General features: G+C 40.9%; 1 protein-coding gene across 1 annotated transcript; it reads right to left on the bottom strand.

The window, feature by feature from the left end:
* Positions 1-302: 302 nt before the first annotated feature.
* LOC138966095 (peptidyl-prolyl cis-trans isomerase E-like) lies at positions 303-12,529 on the bottom strand. The gene is made up of 12 exons (XM_070338177.1): positions 12,385-12,529; positions 11,854-11,952; positions 11,476-11,519; positions 10,753-10,779; positions 9,395-9,476; positions 7,966-8,084; positions 5,863-6,001; positions 5,200-5,279; positions 4,388-4,493; positions 1,991-2,066; positions 1,116-1,182; positions 303-665 (listed from the first exon to the last, which is right to left on the bottom strand). The coding sequence occupies exons 1-12, from the start codon at positions 12,422-12,424 to the stop codon at positions 597-599; spliced, it is 948 nt and encodes a 315-aa protein (XP_070194278.1). The 5' UTR covers positions 12,425-12,529; the 3' UTR covers positions 303-596.
* Between the last annotated feature and the right edge of the window lie 4,170 nt (positions 12,530-16,699).

The raw sequence follows: 16,699 nt of genomic DNA, 5'->3' as shown, positions 1-16,699 counted from the left end.
TTCGGTTGGTGCTTGTTACAGCTGCAGTGTAAACCCAAAGTCAGATCAAGAACTTGCAAGCTTAGTCAGCCTTTAGTTTTATCGCGAGATGGGGAGAGAGGTTAAACAAGACAATTATAGAAAACAGGAATCCAAATCGTAGGGTGTTATCCAAGCGATCATAAGATGGACCCATGCTATATGTTGTCCTCTACCAGTTTTTTGAACACATAAATAATTGATAAGCTCTAAGCCTATTTAACAGCGAAAAAGTTAACAAATCCATTCACACAAACTGTTGGTACCAATCAATACAGAACACATTTATAGAGTTTTGATGCATACTTATAATTTTATTCCTTGAATACACACACATCCACAATCATACATGTATGAAGTCTTCACAGAGAACAGCTATTCTTTTTCCCATGCACACTTACAAGCACATGCATCTCCTTTTTTGAGTTACTCTATCTCTCTCTCTCTCTCACACACACACACACACACACACACACACACACACACACACACACACACACACACACACACACACACACACACACACACACTCTACCTCTCTCTCTTGCCCATACATGCTAACAACAACAAAACCTATTTCAGACTAACTCTCCACAGTTCAAAATCATGACTTTTTCCGTTGGCTTGCCTCCCTTGGTTCCGCATTTCTGCAAAATAAATTCACAACACTTATCCTTGTTATCTATTTAAAGGATGGCATCTGTAAGAATGAATGGCACTGTCACTTGTATTTAGCAGTAAAGTGATAAATGTTGATTCTAGTCTTCAATTGTAAACTGCTAAACAAACCATGCAAAGTTATTTTTAGAGTTACCCTAGTCCTACATTAAAACTGGTACCTGACACTTACAAGCATCTTCTGATAATGGTAACAGAAAACCTGTTCCCCATCTACAAGAGAAATAATTCTGGAATGGTGGTGCGCGGATGTGCGTGTCTCATGTTTGAAAGTAAGAGTGTGTGTGCATGCATACATGGATGGATGGATGTATGCTTCTTGTGTGTGTGAGTGCATATATATGTGTGTGTACATGGATGAATGTATACTTCTCGTGTTTGTGATGCATCAAACCTGAAAACAGAAACAAAAAACTCACCTCTATTTTGTAGACCACATCCATGCCTTCTATCACCTTGCCAAACACCACATGTTTTCCATCCAACCTGCACAGGAAAAACGTCATTAAAATGAGCTCATCTGGTGACTGAAAGACATACGCTATCGATTAAACAACAAAACATTCACTTTTTGACCCTCGCTTTTGAAGTGAAATCTCTGTGTCGATGTCAAAAGCCAAACAAAGTCCAAAAAACATCATCATGTTAGTAATGGCGTTTGTTAAAATTCTATCACTTCTTCAGCACGTCTCCTGAGGAAGTGACAAAAAATTTTGAGAATGGAGTTTGTCTCAGTGACTTCTACATATCAGCTGTACAAAATGTACAGGCTGTGAAAGTATTGGTATGGTATTTTACATCATGAAGGTGTGCAGCACAAGACACTGGTTAGAATCAAATAAAAGACGGGAACAACAAGGACATCATCGTCAGACCAGATATTCAGTAAAATTGGAACAAGTTACAACTGCTGTATAACAGGAAAACAGAAGTTACATACCACTGAAATTAAAAACATTGCCAAAATCATCATTTTAAAATAAGATTTCTTTCTTTCTTTATTTGGTGTTTAACGTCGTTTTCAACCACGAAGGTTATATCGCGACGGGTTAAAATAAGATGAGCAAAATTAATGCTGTCTACAAGCAACCAAAAAAAGAAGTATTTACGAAATAAAATAAAATATCAAACACAAATATCAGCCTAAAATGTGCAAATGTAAGTAAAAATGTATCATGTATGACTGCATGTGAACTGCAATATTTCACCAATTCTATTCCTGTGAACTACAGAAAGAAGACAGAGCCAACCACAACAGTGACGGAGAAAGCATTCAACAGAGAAATAGACTCACCAATCTGTTTTTGCTGATGTTAAAAAGAACTGTGAACCGTTTGTGTTGGGACCGGAATTTGCCATAGACAGGTCTCCTGCAAATATAAAACAGTAATTCAAAATGAGAAAGTCTGCAAAATTAGGTCATGTTTAAACGTTTCGGTGAGAAAGTTTCACCCTCTACCTTGCCGTGGGTGTTTGCGCATTTTGCTTGTACATGTTAGGGCTGTCAGACATTATCTTCCAGCAAACTGTGTGCCAGGAATACTTATGATAAAATTGCAGCTTCTTGTATAGACATATGCACCCCCAGCTTTGTGTCTGTGCATTAATTGTACTGTTAAATACACAGAACAATTTGTGTTGGCGTGCTCTTGAACTTCAGCTGGCCTTATTACCTCTCCTTAAAAATACACTTACTAACACGCACTTTTGTGAGAAAAAAAAAAGAACACCACCACATAGCCAGAGACATACACACATGAAACACATACACACACACAGAAGTAAGAAACATCTGCTTACATAGACCCACATTAAGTCACCACCGAGTGGTAGACACAGACGACATTTGGTAGCACTGACTGACAGCTTCACGGTAATGCGTACCCATAGCGCGGCTCTGCATGGGTGGGAATGTTCTGAGCAAAACACTATGTGTTACTCCATACCCCCCGCCCTCCATGGAACTTCTTGACCCCAACAAATTGGGGGGGGGGGGGGGGGGGAGTTTGCCCAGTCGGTAGAGGCGCTGGCTTTAAAACCGGTGTTACTATCAGCGTGGGTTCAACCCCCAAGTTCGGCGCGGGATGTGTGTCCCAGAGTGAACTTTGTGCAGACTCTCCTCGGTGTCCGAACACCCCCGTGTGCACGCATGCGCACGATAAAGATCCCAGGGTCACAGCGAAAGCCTCAGGCCTTGGAAACACGAATACAAGCATGCAAAAATATGAAGCCCGGGTGTCCGTTCGGCCAACAGCCAAAAAAGTAACCATTTCAGCACTGACCCAAGACGACCCAACCCGGTCCCTAGCCCATTTCAGGTCTCCTCTAGCAGCCGGCAGCCAGGTGTCTACATCCCCCCCCCGCATTTTTATTTTCATACAAAGCCGGGTTTTCCCGTGTAACATGCCCCTAATGGCTTTGCCGTGAGGGCGTAAAACTCTCATTTTCTCTCTCTCTCAGAAGTAAGAACCTCACTTAAAACAGCAACATTGGTGAAAATCAGCATTTCTAACAAAAATAGGCAGCAGAGATTCTTTATAGATATGTGGTTTGACTCAACCAGTAATACATGTATTCTGCCATACTGCCTCTTAAAGCAAAACTACTCATCTGCTTTACAATCTACACAGAGGTAGACTGATACAGTTGAACATGCCCTGGTGACTACCTCTTGACAATGACCACCTGCTCATAACCACTATCCCAAAGGATTCCTTACAAAATAAATTGTTCTCTATTAAAAAATTACTTTTCCATAGAGACCACCTGTCTTTAATAATCCCTTCCGATCAGTCCCTTGAGTGGTTGTCATAAACAGGTTTGACTGTATTCCCCTTCTGCTTCTACAGTGGAGCCCCCCATTTAACACCTCCAAAACCCTGAGAAAAATCATGTCTTAACAAGAGGCGAAGCCATCAAGGCTCACGTAAGAAATCGACAAACAGTAACACAAACTCAATCACTCCGTCACACACACACACACACACACACACACACACACACACACACACACACACACACACACACACACACACACACACACACACACACACACACACACACACACACACAGAAAGAGCATAGGTGACACTGTGCAAGAAAGCGAGACACTAGATCTAGATCTGTCTGTATGTAGCCTACTTACAGGGACACGACTGCCAACTAGTCTCGGCCCGCTCAAAATAATAATGACCGAGACTTTCAGTGCTTCCTTCGCGTGACGTCTAACCCTCTTACGTCATAATGTGACGTCAATGTAATGTGACGTCTTCAAATGTTAGAGTTTCTACCACAGACATACACACGCACGCACGCACATACGCACGCACGCACAGACAGACAAAGTTACGATCGCATAGGCTACACTTACGTGAGCCAAAAAGGAGGGAGTCGTAAAATGGGGGTAAATTTGCAGAGGTTATGGACAGAAATTTGAGAAAACAATTACTTAAAAGGAAGGAAGTCATAAATTGGGGGTCTTAAAAGGGTGATTCCACTGTAATACCATTGTGATACCACTGTGATACCACTGTAATACCACTTTAATACCACTGTAATGTAATACCACTGTAATGTAATACCACTGTAATGTAATACCACTGTAATGTAATACCACTGTAATGTAATACTAATGTAATACCACTGTGATACCACTGGCAATAACACGAACAGAACCGCTAGAGATGCTTACCTGCAGCAGTATGTCTCAACTGGAAGTTCTCATCTTCAAATTTCTTGCCGTAAATGGACTTGCCACCAGTGCCGTTGTGGTTTGTGAAGTCGCCTCCCTGGCACATCTGATGGCTAGGGTTAAGGCTTTCTTTGTATGAAAAGATGGAGTTTATCTACATGCCCCATTTACTTTGTGTACCCCTGCCTGTTCAATGTTTGGTCTTTTACACAGACAAATAACATACTAAGGACTGCACTCTATGTCTCGTAATGAAGTCACATGCTCACACCAACCAGTCAAACCAACAATTACCAACAAAATTTAATGCTGATATGGAAAACTACTCAACTGACCAGTTGATGGTTTCTTTTCCTCTGACCAGTTGGTTTCTTTTTGGTATTTTGTTATCAAAAGTGGTGATATAACTGGAAATGTCCAGTTAGCTAAAATGCTGCATACACTTACAGACTTTCTCTGTGCAGAAGCAGTGATCATGTTACTGTTAGTCTTTTTTTAAATTTGTTATTTCGTTGCACATACCACTCCTGGCTCTTACAAAAAATTATCACTATGTTACGCCAGCCCCTCAGATTATATAATTACGTCATAACTTCACAGGAAAACAAATATCTGTCTATTAAAATAATAAATTGTAGGTATGAAAACCTTAAGAATTAGATTTTTTCTGTACCTTTTGCAAATTTTTACCAGTAAATTACAAGACATTTCTGGTTAACATAAAGCCTTGAAGAGCCATAAAATGTCTCTCACAAGTTTTTCTGTGAGTTTATTGAACATGCAAACAGTTGCAAATAACTGCCAAAGGATACAAACTGTGGGATGATCCTGTGAAACACACTGCCTTTGAAGCCGAAGCCCTTCTCGTGCGTACACAGGCATCGGAAGTTCTCTGTCAAGGTAAAATGCAATACACTTCTCAGTGACTATTCCATGAAACAAACACACATGCACACAGACATGCATACACACACACACACACACCTCCTGCAATGTACGGACTATTTTGACCGGTCACAAGGGTGTATTTTCATCGCAGGTAATACTGTGCTAACGGGCGGGGATGTAGCTCAGTCGGTAGCGCGCTGGATTTGTATCCAGTTGGCCGCTGTCAGCGTGAGTTCGTCCCCACGTTCGGCGAGAGATTTATTTCTCAGAGTCAACTTTGTGTGCAGACTCTCCTCGGTGTCCGAACACCCCCGTGTGTACACGCAAGCACAAGACCAAGTGCGCACGAAAAAGATCCTGTAATCCATGTCAGAGTTCGGTGGGTTATAGAAACACGAAAATACCCAGCATGCTTCCTCCGAAAGCGGCGTATGGCCGCCATTTAGGCGGGGAAAAAACGGTCAAACACGTAAAAGCCGTGGGAATTTCACCCCATGAACGAACAAACAAACTGTGCTAACATCGCCCCCCACAACAAGTGGTTACAAAATAAATTAAAAACAAAAAAATTTCCTTGTAGCACTCACCAGCTGTTTTAGGGACCACATCAGCGCGTAGCTCTATGGTCATGCGACCCACATTGCGGCTCCCGATCTTGATGTCAATGTACACCTGGGGGTTGCCTGCGGGCCGAGGTCGCTTGGCTGCTGTCGCGTCTGTGTCCGCCTGCAGAAAAAATTGAAACGATAAACATTACAATATTGATCTGTTCTGTAGTTTTGTGTGTGTGTGTACAAGGAAAATAGCCACTTGTTAATTTGTGTTCTTCTTCTTCTGCATTCAATGGGCTGAAACTCCCATGTACACTGACGTTTTTGCAAGAATGGGGTTTCACGTGTATGACGGTTTTTACTCCACCCTTTAGGCAGGCATATGTGGATTTCAAGGGATGCGTGCTTGGTATTATCCAGTTTCTATAACCCACCGAGCTCTGACATGGATTACAGAATCTTTTCCGTGCGCACTGGTCTTGTGCTTGTGTGTACACACGAAGGGGGGTAAGTCATTAGTAGGTCTGCACATAAGTTGACCTGGGAGATCGGAAAAATCTCCACCCTGAACCCGCCAGATGCGGCTCAGATTCGAACACTCAACCTTCTGCATGGGAGGCCAGTGTCTTATATATTTTTTTAGATGCCAGGTGACTAGTTCTACATAGAAATCACCAAATCATCAATCACTGCAGGCCTGCAATGGTTGCAGCAGTGAATAGTGATCTTCCATGTGCATGGGTGGGACTAACAAATGTCATGAATCCTGAAGAATCATCCAAAAAATAAAAGTAGAGAGAACAAGTCGCGTAAGGCGAAAATACAACATTTAGTCAAGTAGCTGTCGAACTCACAGAATGAAACTAAACGCAATGCAACGCAGCAAGACCGTATACTCGTAACATCGTCAGTCCACCGCTCACGGCAAAGGCAGTGAAATTGACAAGAAGAGCGGGGTGGTAGTTGCGCTGAGAACGATAGCACGCTTTTCTGTACCTCTCTTTGTTTTAACTTTCTGAGCGTGTTTTTAATCCAAACATATCATATCTATATGTTTTTGGAATCAGGAACCGACAAGGAATAAGATGAAAGTGTTTTTAAATTGATTTGGACAATTTAATTTTGATAATAATTTTTATATATTTAATTTTCAGAGCTTGTTTTTAATCCAAATATAACATATTTATATGTTTTTGGAATCAGCAAATGATGGAGAATAAGATGAACGTAAATTTGGATCGTTTTATAAAAGAAATATTTTTTTTTACAATTTTCAGATTTTTAATGACCAAAGTCATTAATTAATTTTTAAGCCACCACGCTGAAATGCAATACCGAAGTCCGGGCTTCGTCGAACAATACTTGACCAAAATTTCAACCAATTTGGTTGAAAAATGAGGGCGTGACAGTGCCGCCTCAACTTTCACGAAAAGCCGGATATGACGTCATCAAAGACATTTATCAAAAAAATGAAAAAAACGTATGGGGATATCATACCCAGGAACTTTCATGTCAAATTTCATAAAGATCGGTCCAGTAGTTTGGTCTGAATCGCTCTACACGCACGCACACATACACACACACATACACCACGACCCTCGTCTCGATTCCCCCCTCGATGTTAAAACATTTAGTCATAACTTGACTAAATGTAAAAATGAGGCCATAATCAAATCCGGATTTCCGGCATATACCGGAAGAATCCCACCCATGCATATGCATATTTTTTTTTAAAGGAAAAAGGCGTCATATCGCATACGCACTGCACATCAGAGATCAGTGTCATTGTGGTCGCCTTGATGGCACACGTCAACTGAGTGTGTCACATTGTTTGCCGTATTGTTTTAAAATCAAGGGGCACAATTCCTCCATAGCCCATGAAAACCCCGACAGAGTTATTTCTGGTAATCGTTTACAGAATACAGTGAAACCTCTATTTGAAGACCTTCAGAACGTTGAGAAAATAAGGCCTTAAAAAGACGGGGAGTATCAAAAATAAGATGGAGGCAAAATTACAGAGGTTATGAACATGAAATCGGAGATAACAAAGATCTTAAAAGCAGGCAAAGTCTTAAATCCGGGGTAACTTAAAAAAACACGGGGGGGGGGGGGGGTTGTCCTGCTGTTTAGCTACCGCACCTCAGATTCTTCTTCAGCCGGTCTCTTGGTTGAGGCGTCCCCCTCCTCCCCTTCTTCACCTTCTGTCGTCTCCAGAGTCTCTCCCGCATGCTTCTGTAGCCATGTGTCGTCTGCCCACACTGCAAATAACGAAAAGAAACAATACAATTCATATGATCAGATTACATAAGCCCTTGCGCCCCTGAATCCTGAATTATGCTGGATTATGGTAACGTAAGAACAAGAACAAAAAAAACCCCACCCACTTCATAAAGTTCATTGTCTGTTAAAGAAACCCCCAGCAATTTGCTATTTGGCCTGCCTCACACTGACACATTTCTATACACAAAGATATCACACCAAGACAGATAAAGGTTAAATATTAGAATTAACTTCATTTTGTGTCTGACAAAATAAAATCACATATAAAATGATAAATTTCCAGACCTTTATGATATTATCAAGTTTATGTCACCCTTTGAGAATTTGGGATTTTTGTTTCCTACCTGTGTTCTTTTGAGGCGCTCTCTTTCCAAATTATTAGACCTACAAAACACACGATTGCCGAACATCTACTGATATGAGGCGTGCAAGTCACACTGTACAGTGGAACCCCCCTTGTAAGACCTCCAAAAATCTGAGAAAATCAGGTCTTAATAAAAAATGCTCGTGCTGGACCCGAGTACTCTTCAGACATTCACACACACACACACACACACACACACACTCTCTCCCTCACTCCCTCCCTCTCTCTCTTTCTTTCTTTCTTACACACACACACACACACACACACACACACACGAGTACAGACTCATGCACGCACACACACACACCCACCCACACACACAAATAGTAACACTAACACATGTGCACAAAATTAACACACACACACACACACACACCGCGCGAGAGAAAAAGACTACAGGGAGGCATTGACGTCAAAGACTTTCGACCGTGACGTGATTACGTCAGTATTCTTGGTTTACGGTACCATCCGGCGGCTTTGCTACGAGTATGCCATAGTCTTGGTTGGCCGAGACCTTGCACCGTTCTATCAGACTGCCTGGCTGGCTGTTGCACCGCGAATTCCTCCCACCGCCAAGTCGTTTTTTTGTGGTTTATTTCGCATTTAGGTCCCAGGTAACATTATGAAGTTTTAATACGATCAATCGGACCTATTATCAAGTTAGTGTATCAACTTTTGAACGAGCTGCGCCCAGTAGTTTCCCAGCAATAAGCTGTTAAGTCGAGACACACAGACACACAATTAAAGTCTGCTGGACCCTTGTACTAGCGTACTCGGGGATAAATTTACAGAGGTTATGAAACAGAAAGTCTGATAAAACACGGTCTTGAAAGGGGGGGGGGGGGGGGGGGGAGTCTTAGAATAGGGGTCTTAAAAGGGGGGTACCGATTTGAGGCGTGCGAGTCACACTACTGTATAACTCACCAGCTCGTGATGCTCCCTCCCTGACCTTCATCGGCTTGGCCAAGTTCACACGAATTGTGCGACCAAACAGCTCCGACTCATTCTGAAACATACCGAGGAAAAGAACATTCAAAACTACTCACTTATTAACCGCCACACATCAGTTTTTCTTTGCCAACAGCAAAAAAAAAAAACCAAAAAACAATATTTTGGTTTTTTTCCTCGGTTGCTGTGGGATGCAAAAGAACACTCCACAAAAATATGCTTTGAAAACAAGAACAAGTCGCGTAAGGCGAAAATACAATATTTAGTCAAGTAGCTGCCATTTTTCAGCAAGACCGTATACTCGTAGCATCGTCAGTCCACCGCTCATGGCAAAGGCAGTGAAATTGACAAGAAGAGCGGGGTAGTAGTTGCGCTAAGAAGGATAGCACGCTTTTCTGTACCTCTCTTTGTTTTAACTTTCTGAGCGTGTTTTTAATCCAAACATATCATATCTATATGTTTTTGGAATCAGGAACCGACAAGGAATAAGATGAAAGTGTTTTTAAATTGATTTGGACAATTTAATTTTGATAATAATTTTTATATATTTAATTTTCAGAGCTTGTTTTTCATCCGAATATAACATATTTATATGTTTTTGGAATCAGCAAATGATGGAGAATAAGATAAACGTAAATTTGGATCGTTTTATACATTTGTATTTTTTTTTACAATTTTCAGATTTTTAATGACCAAAGTCATCAATTAATTTTTAAGCCACCAAGCTGAAATGCAATACCGAACCCCGGGCTTCGTCGAAGATTACTTGACCAAAATTTCAACCAATTTGGTTGAAAAATGAGGGCGTGACAGTGCCGCCTCAACTTTCACGAAAAGCCGGATATGACGTCATCAAAGACATTTATCAAAAAAATGAAAAAAACGTTCGGGGATTTCATACCCAGGAACTCTCATGTCAAATTTCATAAAGATCGGTCCAGTAGTTTAGTCTGAATCGCTCTACACACACACACACACACACACACAGACACACACACACACACACACACACACACACACACGCACATACACCACGACCCTCGTTTCGATTCCCCCTCGATGTTAAAATATTTAGTCAAAACTTGACTAAATATAAAAAGGAGGTGTAAAAAATCTTTCTCAGAATGTTTCAGTTACATGAATAGCAGTATTACATGGCAAACTTGTTTTTAATAATGAATTCTTCTGAATTACAGTGGTACGTCCTCCAATGAAACTTGAAACAACACATTCTGTTGTCTCTACGTCTATTAGTATTATTTTCCCCATGAAACACTTGTCATGACAAGCCACCTGCAAGGTAGGAGAGATAGACTATTGTAGTTTGAACTCACCATGTTGTCAATAGAAGCTGATGCATCCTGAAAATCAAAACAAAAAAACCCAACTTAGCCTTTAGCTGTGTAGTTTTAACATTATATTTATAATATATAGCAGTGATGGCGTTAGTATTTTTTTCAAACCGGCACGCAAACTTTAATGATGCAGAAAAAAACGGTAGGCTGGTCATTGGAACCAGTAAGAGTCTAACTCAGAGTACTGGTGTTGTTTTACCAGCGAATAAACCCCGGTAGTTCTAAAAATCAACCGGTAGGTCATACCGGCAGCAAATTTTCTTCCGGTATTTTCTAATTTCAACCGGTAAAATATCGGTAATTACCGGTTAACGCCAATACTGATATAGTGTATACATAACCAAACTGAAAGAATGGGCAATGATACATGCATGATGCAGTTCAGTTGTTAATACAGGAAATGATCAAATATCACACAACAAATGCGGGGTATCAACAAATTGTAGACTATTTTGGGGCTTTTTTGACATTTTATATCATTAAACAAGACTTTATAATTTATTTGCATGTTTTGTCTTTGATTATGAATCAATTCTGCATCATTGATGGAACCAAAAGCATAATTTTTATTACATTATCAAGCACGGAAATAAATAGTAATATATAATACCTAATACTAGTAATAGAGCCTCAGTGTTTTTAGAAAAGACTTCTCACAAAATAATGATGATTATCAGGTGGGGGATGTGACTGAATACTTACCTCTGCAAGCTCAAATTCGACAAAGGCAAATCCTCTGTGTTTTTCTGAAAATACAACAAAACCAAGGATCAAGACTTTTGAAAGTTGAACATTTTGCTGTAATCAAAAATAGTAAATCACTTTCATTGTTCCTTCTTAATTCAAACTATTCTAAGTCAGTGTTACTGTTAGACCAATCGAACTATTCAGTGTTAGTACTGTTACTGTTAGACCAATCACGGATGAAAAAAACCCCATAAGTAGGCCTATGCATAATTTATTAAAACCAAGAACAAACACACTCAGGCCGTAACATAATCGAATGTTGTAGTATTGAGTTAGCATGCATCCATTACATTCAAGAAAAGTTGAAGACATCATATCATTTCATTTGCTCACCTGTCTCGTAATCCACCGGGATCTGTACGTCAACAATGTCACCAAATGGCAGGAAGGCTGCATGCAGAACCTTGTCATCGACCTCCTCTGCAAGTCCACCTGATGACAATTCACAATGAGATGGATATCTATATATAATTATAATGGTATACGTACATCACTACATGTCTGTAACTTCGTTACAAGTTACATGGTTTCTGTGGATTCGTTTCTGGTGGACACGGGACAGCATAAAACAAAGAGAGAGAGAGAGAGAGAGAGAGAGAGAGAGAGAGAGAGAGAGAGAGAGAGAGAGAGAGAGAGAGAGAGAGAGAGAGAGAGAGAGAGAGACAAGCTAGAGACTAGAGTAGTACTAGTAGAGAGCGAGAGAGAGAGCAGTACGCCAGTCGTTTTGTATGAGACCGGCGCAACAGTTCAATCTCAATCAGTGTTACCCTTCGCCGAAGATAATTAACGCTCAAGGAACACATGAATATAACTGTACGACTCAAACACACGAAATTAGCAACACAGCACGGGAAAAGCACTTACCGACGTAGACCATGCGCTTGTTGTTTGAAGACGTCGCCATTTTTGCTACAACCGGAAGTGCACGTTTAAACCTGGATAGGTTACGAATCTGTCTCTCAAAGAGTATCTACAGTCAGCGGCTATGACAAAGACAACTTATCACACCTGTCAGAGAACCCGAAAAAGAACGATCGTTCACTATTTTATACTTCATTATGTAAAAAATACAGAGTTAAATATATTTTTTCTCTGCAATGAAGATCACTCAAGATCAGAACCTATGATGTGACCATATTACTTTTCCATTATCCAAAACACAGGCACCAGACACAGTTCAGCTTTTTTTACGGCCAATTTCTCGCATATCTTTGGTCTGATGCAAGACGGCGAGTCAAAGTATGATATCATATTGACATTGAATGTTATACTGCAAAGAACTCAGCGATATCAGTTGTTGCTGCCAGTTGGTTGACTCCATAATAAATAAAAGCCTAACTCAGTATAATCAGCCAGTCATAGCCGGGCTATCAAGTTGAATTTGTTTTCTAAAGAGTACAGTTGCAACAAGCTTATCACGATATTAAAAATCAGCAAAAGACTTCAAGTGCTAGTATGTCACCATGAAAGTGAGCAAACAGTATGAAGCATGGAAAATAGAGTGACACCGGTGTGAGTTCAACCGTCTCCAACTATGACTAGACAGCGGCATGGCTATGATCGCGAGCTACGGATAGGCTACAGACACAGACGTTTTTCGTATTTTTCTTCAAATCAATGCTTATACTTATAGTATGTCTCTTTTAGGATTTTGAACACTTATGTAAATTATCAATGAAAATGGAAAAAAATATATGCACTGACTATGATACATCAGCAAAACTGAGTAGGTTTTCGCTATCTGAGTATGTCTGCCGACTCAGTGATGGGTGTGTGTGTGTGCCTATAATGTGTGTGTGTGTGTGTGTGTGTGTGTGTCCGACAGTGTGTGGGTGTATGTGTGTGTATGTTTGTGTGTGGTACGGTGTGTGTGTGTGTGTGTGTGTGTGTGTGTGTGTGTGTGTGTGTGTGTGTTTGTGTTCAAGTGTGTGAGTGTCTGTATGTATTACTTCTTCTTCTTCTTGTCGATCACCATATCAGATGGAAACGCCGGTTCTCCGCGCAAATGTTGCGGGCGTGCACTTTAGGTCGTCCAGACTGCTTCCCTTGCGTGTGGTACGTTGTGTGTGTGTGTATGTGTGTGTGTGTGTGTGTGTGTGTGCGTGTGTGTGTGTATGTGTGTGCGTGTGTGTGTGTGTTCGAAGTTGTGTGTTTGTGTTTGTGTGACTCGGTGTGTTTATCTGTATGTATTACTATTCATCCTACATGAGAAAGACCACTCATTGCATAACAATATTCACGTGTGTGTATCATGTAAATGAGGTCATTGTCAAGCTAGTTTGACAGGGACCTGTTTTTACATTGCTTTAAGATGCCAAAGTCACCGAGACAAACGTCAATGTGGAGAAAATAAAAGCGCTCGCTAATTCCCCTTGATGCATTTTTAGAACTGACTAACACGTCACACTACACTTTCCAGAGTGACGTTTCTTTGCTTTGACGTAAGAGATTGCACGAGGCTAAGAGATCGAGGTTCCAAAAGAAGCGTCTTCTTGACTGCGGGACGTTTTGAGTAAAATACACGTAAGTACAGTATGTAGGATAAACAGAATACTACATGGCTTGCTGTGTCGTACCAGATTTACACTCGTCGCTTTTTGAAATAGTGAACAGCTCGCTTTTGCTCGCAGTTCAATATTTAAACAAACCAACTCGTGTAAATCTGGTACGACAAAGCAAGCCGTGTAGTATTCTCTATATTATGTCTGTCTGTGTGCTCACCGAGACTGACACCGGAGACTTGAAACGTCACTCAGATATCTCACTGGGAAGCCCCGTAGCCCGATAGCCCACTTGTATTCAAAATCATTGATCTCCATGTTCAGTGTCACCAATGGTGACAATTAACGTCCGTGTACGCCGACCAGGCACAGGCGCTTGACGGTTGAAATCGTTCTATTTTTTCTCCCTCATCCAAGCTCTTCTTGTCCTCAACGTCTATCGTCTCTTCTAGCCCATCATGTAAATCCTTACAAGAGAAAGAAAGAAGAGGAAATAAATAGGCTATGGGGGTGACAAAAATGCTGTTTCGTTTCGATGTGTGTGTGTGTGTGTGTGTGTGTGTGTGTGTGTGTGTGTGTGTGTGTGTGTGTGTGTGGGGGGGGGGTATGTGTGTTTGTTTTGTTGTTGCATGTTTGCTTCTGTTTTCGTCGATTTGTTTCACCCAGCGCCAGAGCAGCCACTTTTCATCTTCGGGATTAAAAAAAGTGACGCTCATTTGCCACCCAAGACTGCTGTCGCCCTCCACGTATTTCAAGTAAAGTCTGGTAACGTTCAGTCAAGTGTTTACCATGATTCATAACAATCATTTGCTCAACCACCAAGCACTAAGGGCTTTGAACACTACACCATGACCCCTCCTTTGCGGTAGTGACTCCGTCTTTGTGCCAAGAGACATTTAGTGTGTATAGGTCTATATGTTCCCTTCCATTGACTGATACTGAGGTGATTTGTCGTTGATTTTGTTAATTTTTGGCACAGGCATATGATCTATAATTATAATGTACGTCTGCTTGTGGTTGATTTAACCAGGAAGACAGTTGGAGACCACACATATAGAAAATCTGTCAGCGATTACTAGTTGATTAATTGGTGCTTCGGGGAGACACAGATATATCAAAAATACAGATAGCCTGGAGAAGAGTTGAGAGTGAGGGAAAGAGAAAGGGGGGGGGGGGGGGAGAGTGAGAGAGAGAGAGAGAGAGAGAGAGAGAGAGAGAGAGAGAGAGAGAGAGAGAGACACACACACACACAGACAGAAAGACAGACAGAAAGACAGACAGGCCGGAACACACGCTCACACATGCACACAAACACAGACACACTGACAGACACAGACACAGACACAGACACAGACACACACACACACACACACAAACACACACACACACACACACACACACACACACTACACGTACGTACGCAGGCACGCACGCACACACACACTTACACACTAACAGACGCACGTACGCGGCTCGCACGCACGCACACACACACACACACACACACACACACACACACACAGTTGTATTCAGGCCAATACACTCTTCCAAGCCAAATATTACAAATACCCAAACTACAAACCCAGCTAGCACAGTTTGTTTACGAATGTTTCAAAAAACGGTGATGTTTTCTTTTACTCAGTTTCTTTGTTAATTAATTACGTGCCTTATAAACTGTGTGTTTCATGGCAATAAAGATTATTCTATTCTATTCTATTCTATTCTATTCACACACACACACACACACGCACATTCTCGCACATAATTATAATACTCCAAAAAACAGAATTCTTAATATGCACAGCGCATAGCCTAGCACAATATCATGCAGGAACACCACCTAAAAACAAATATGCCAAAGCCTACCCCTGCCTTTCAATAAATGACTTGCTTCTACCCTTTCCACCTGTGTAATAAAGGGGTACCTGGCGAGACAGCACAGTAATTGTAATGCCAGAAAAGCTAACTTAAAGATACAATGTCCAACACACGGATCACTTGGTTTAACTGAACAGAATTTTATTTGAAAATATGCAACCAGGACACACGAACTCAAGCAAAAGCATCCCGGCACGCTTAAAGATTCAATGTCCAACAAGCGGATCACTTGGTTTAAACAAAATATTAATGTTATTTGAAAATATGCAACTAGGACACAAACTCAAGCAGAATCATCCAGAAACGCTTAAAGATATAATGTCTACAAACGGATCACTTGGCTTAAACAGAATTGTTGTCAAAATACATGACATGAAACAATTGACAATATGCAACTATAAGGCTCGCCGCCTTTTGATAATATCTATACGTGTCTGAAATTAGCAGGCAACTAAATAATGGTTGACATACGAACATCTGGATCACTTCTACCTTTCTACCAGTGCAACGCCAGAAGCACTTAAACATCCAATGTAGAAGAATAGTAGAAGGAGAGGTTGAACACAGCTGGGATTCGGAGACACAAACTGATTTGATCGATTGATTCATTGCTATTTAAATATACAAGGATAATATAGCTTTAGGCACAAGCTAGTCGTTATACATATCCTTAATGCCTACATCTCACACATGAACACGAATATGATAATTATCAGTTGTGATAAAACATGAACACGAATATGATAATTATGAGTTGTGATAAAACATGAACACGAATATGATAATTATCAGTTGTGATA

The sequence above is a fragment of the Littorina saxatilis genome, linkage group LG5, assembly GCF_037325665.1.
Source record: "Littorina saxatilis isolate snail1 linkage group LG5, US_GU_Lsax_2.0, whole genome shotgun sequence".
Classification (NCBI taxonomy): domain Eukaryota; kingdom Metazoa; phylum Mollusca; class Gastropoda; order Littorinimorpha; family Littorinidae; genus Littorina; species Littorina saxatilis.
The sequence above is the reverse complement of the archived record's forward strand: the minus strand, read 5'-3'. Positions and strand labels throughout refer to the sequence as shown.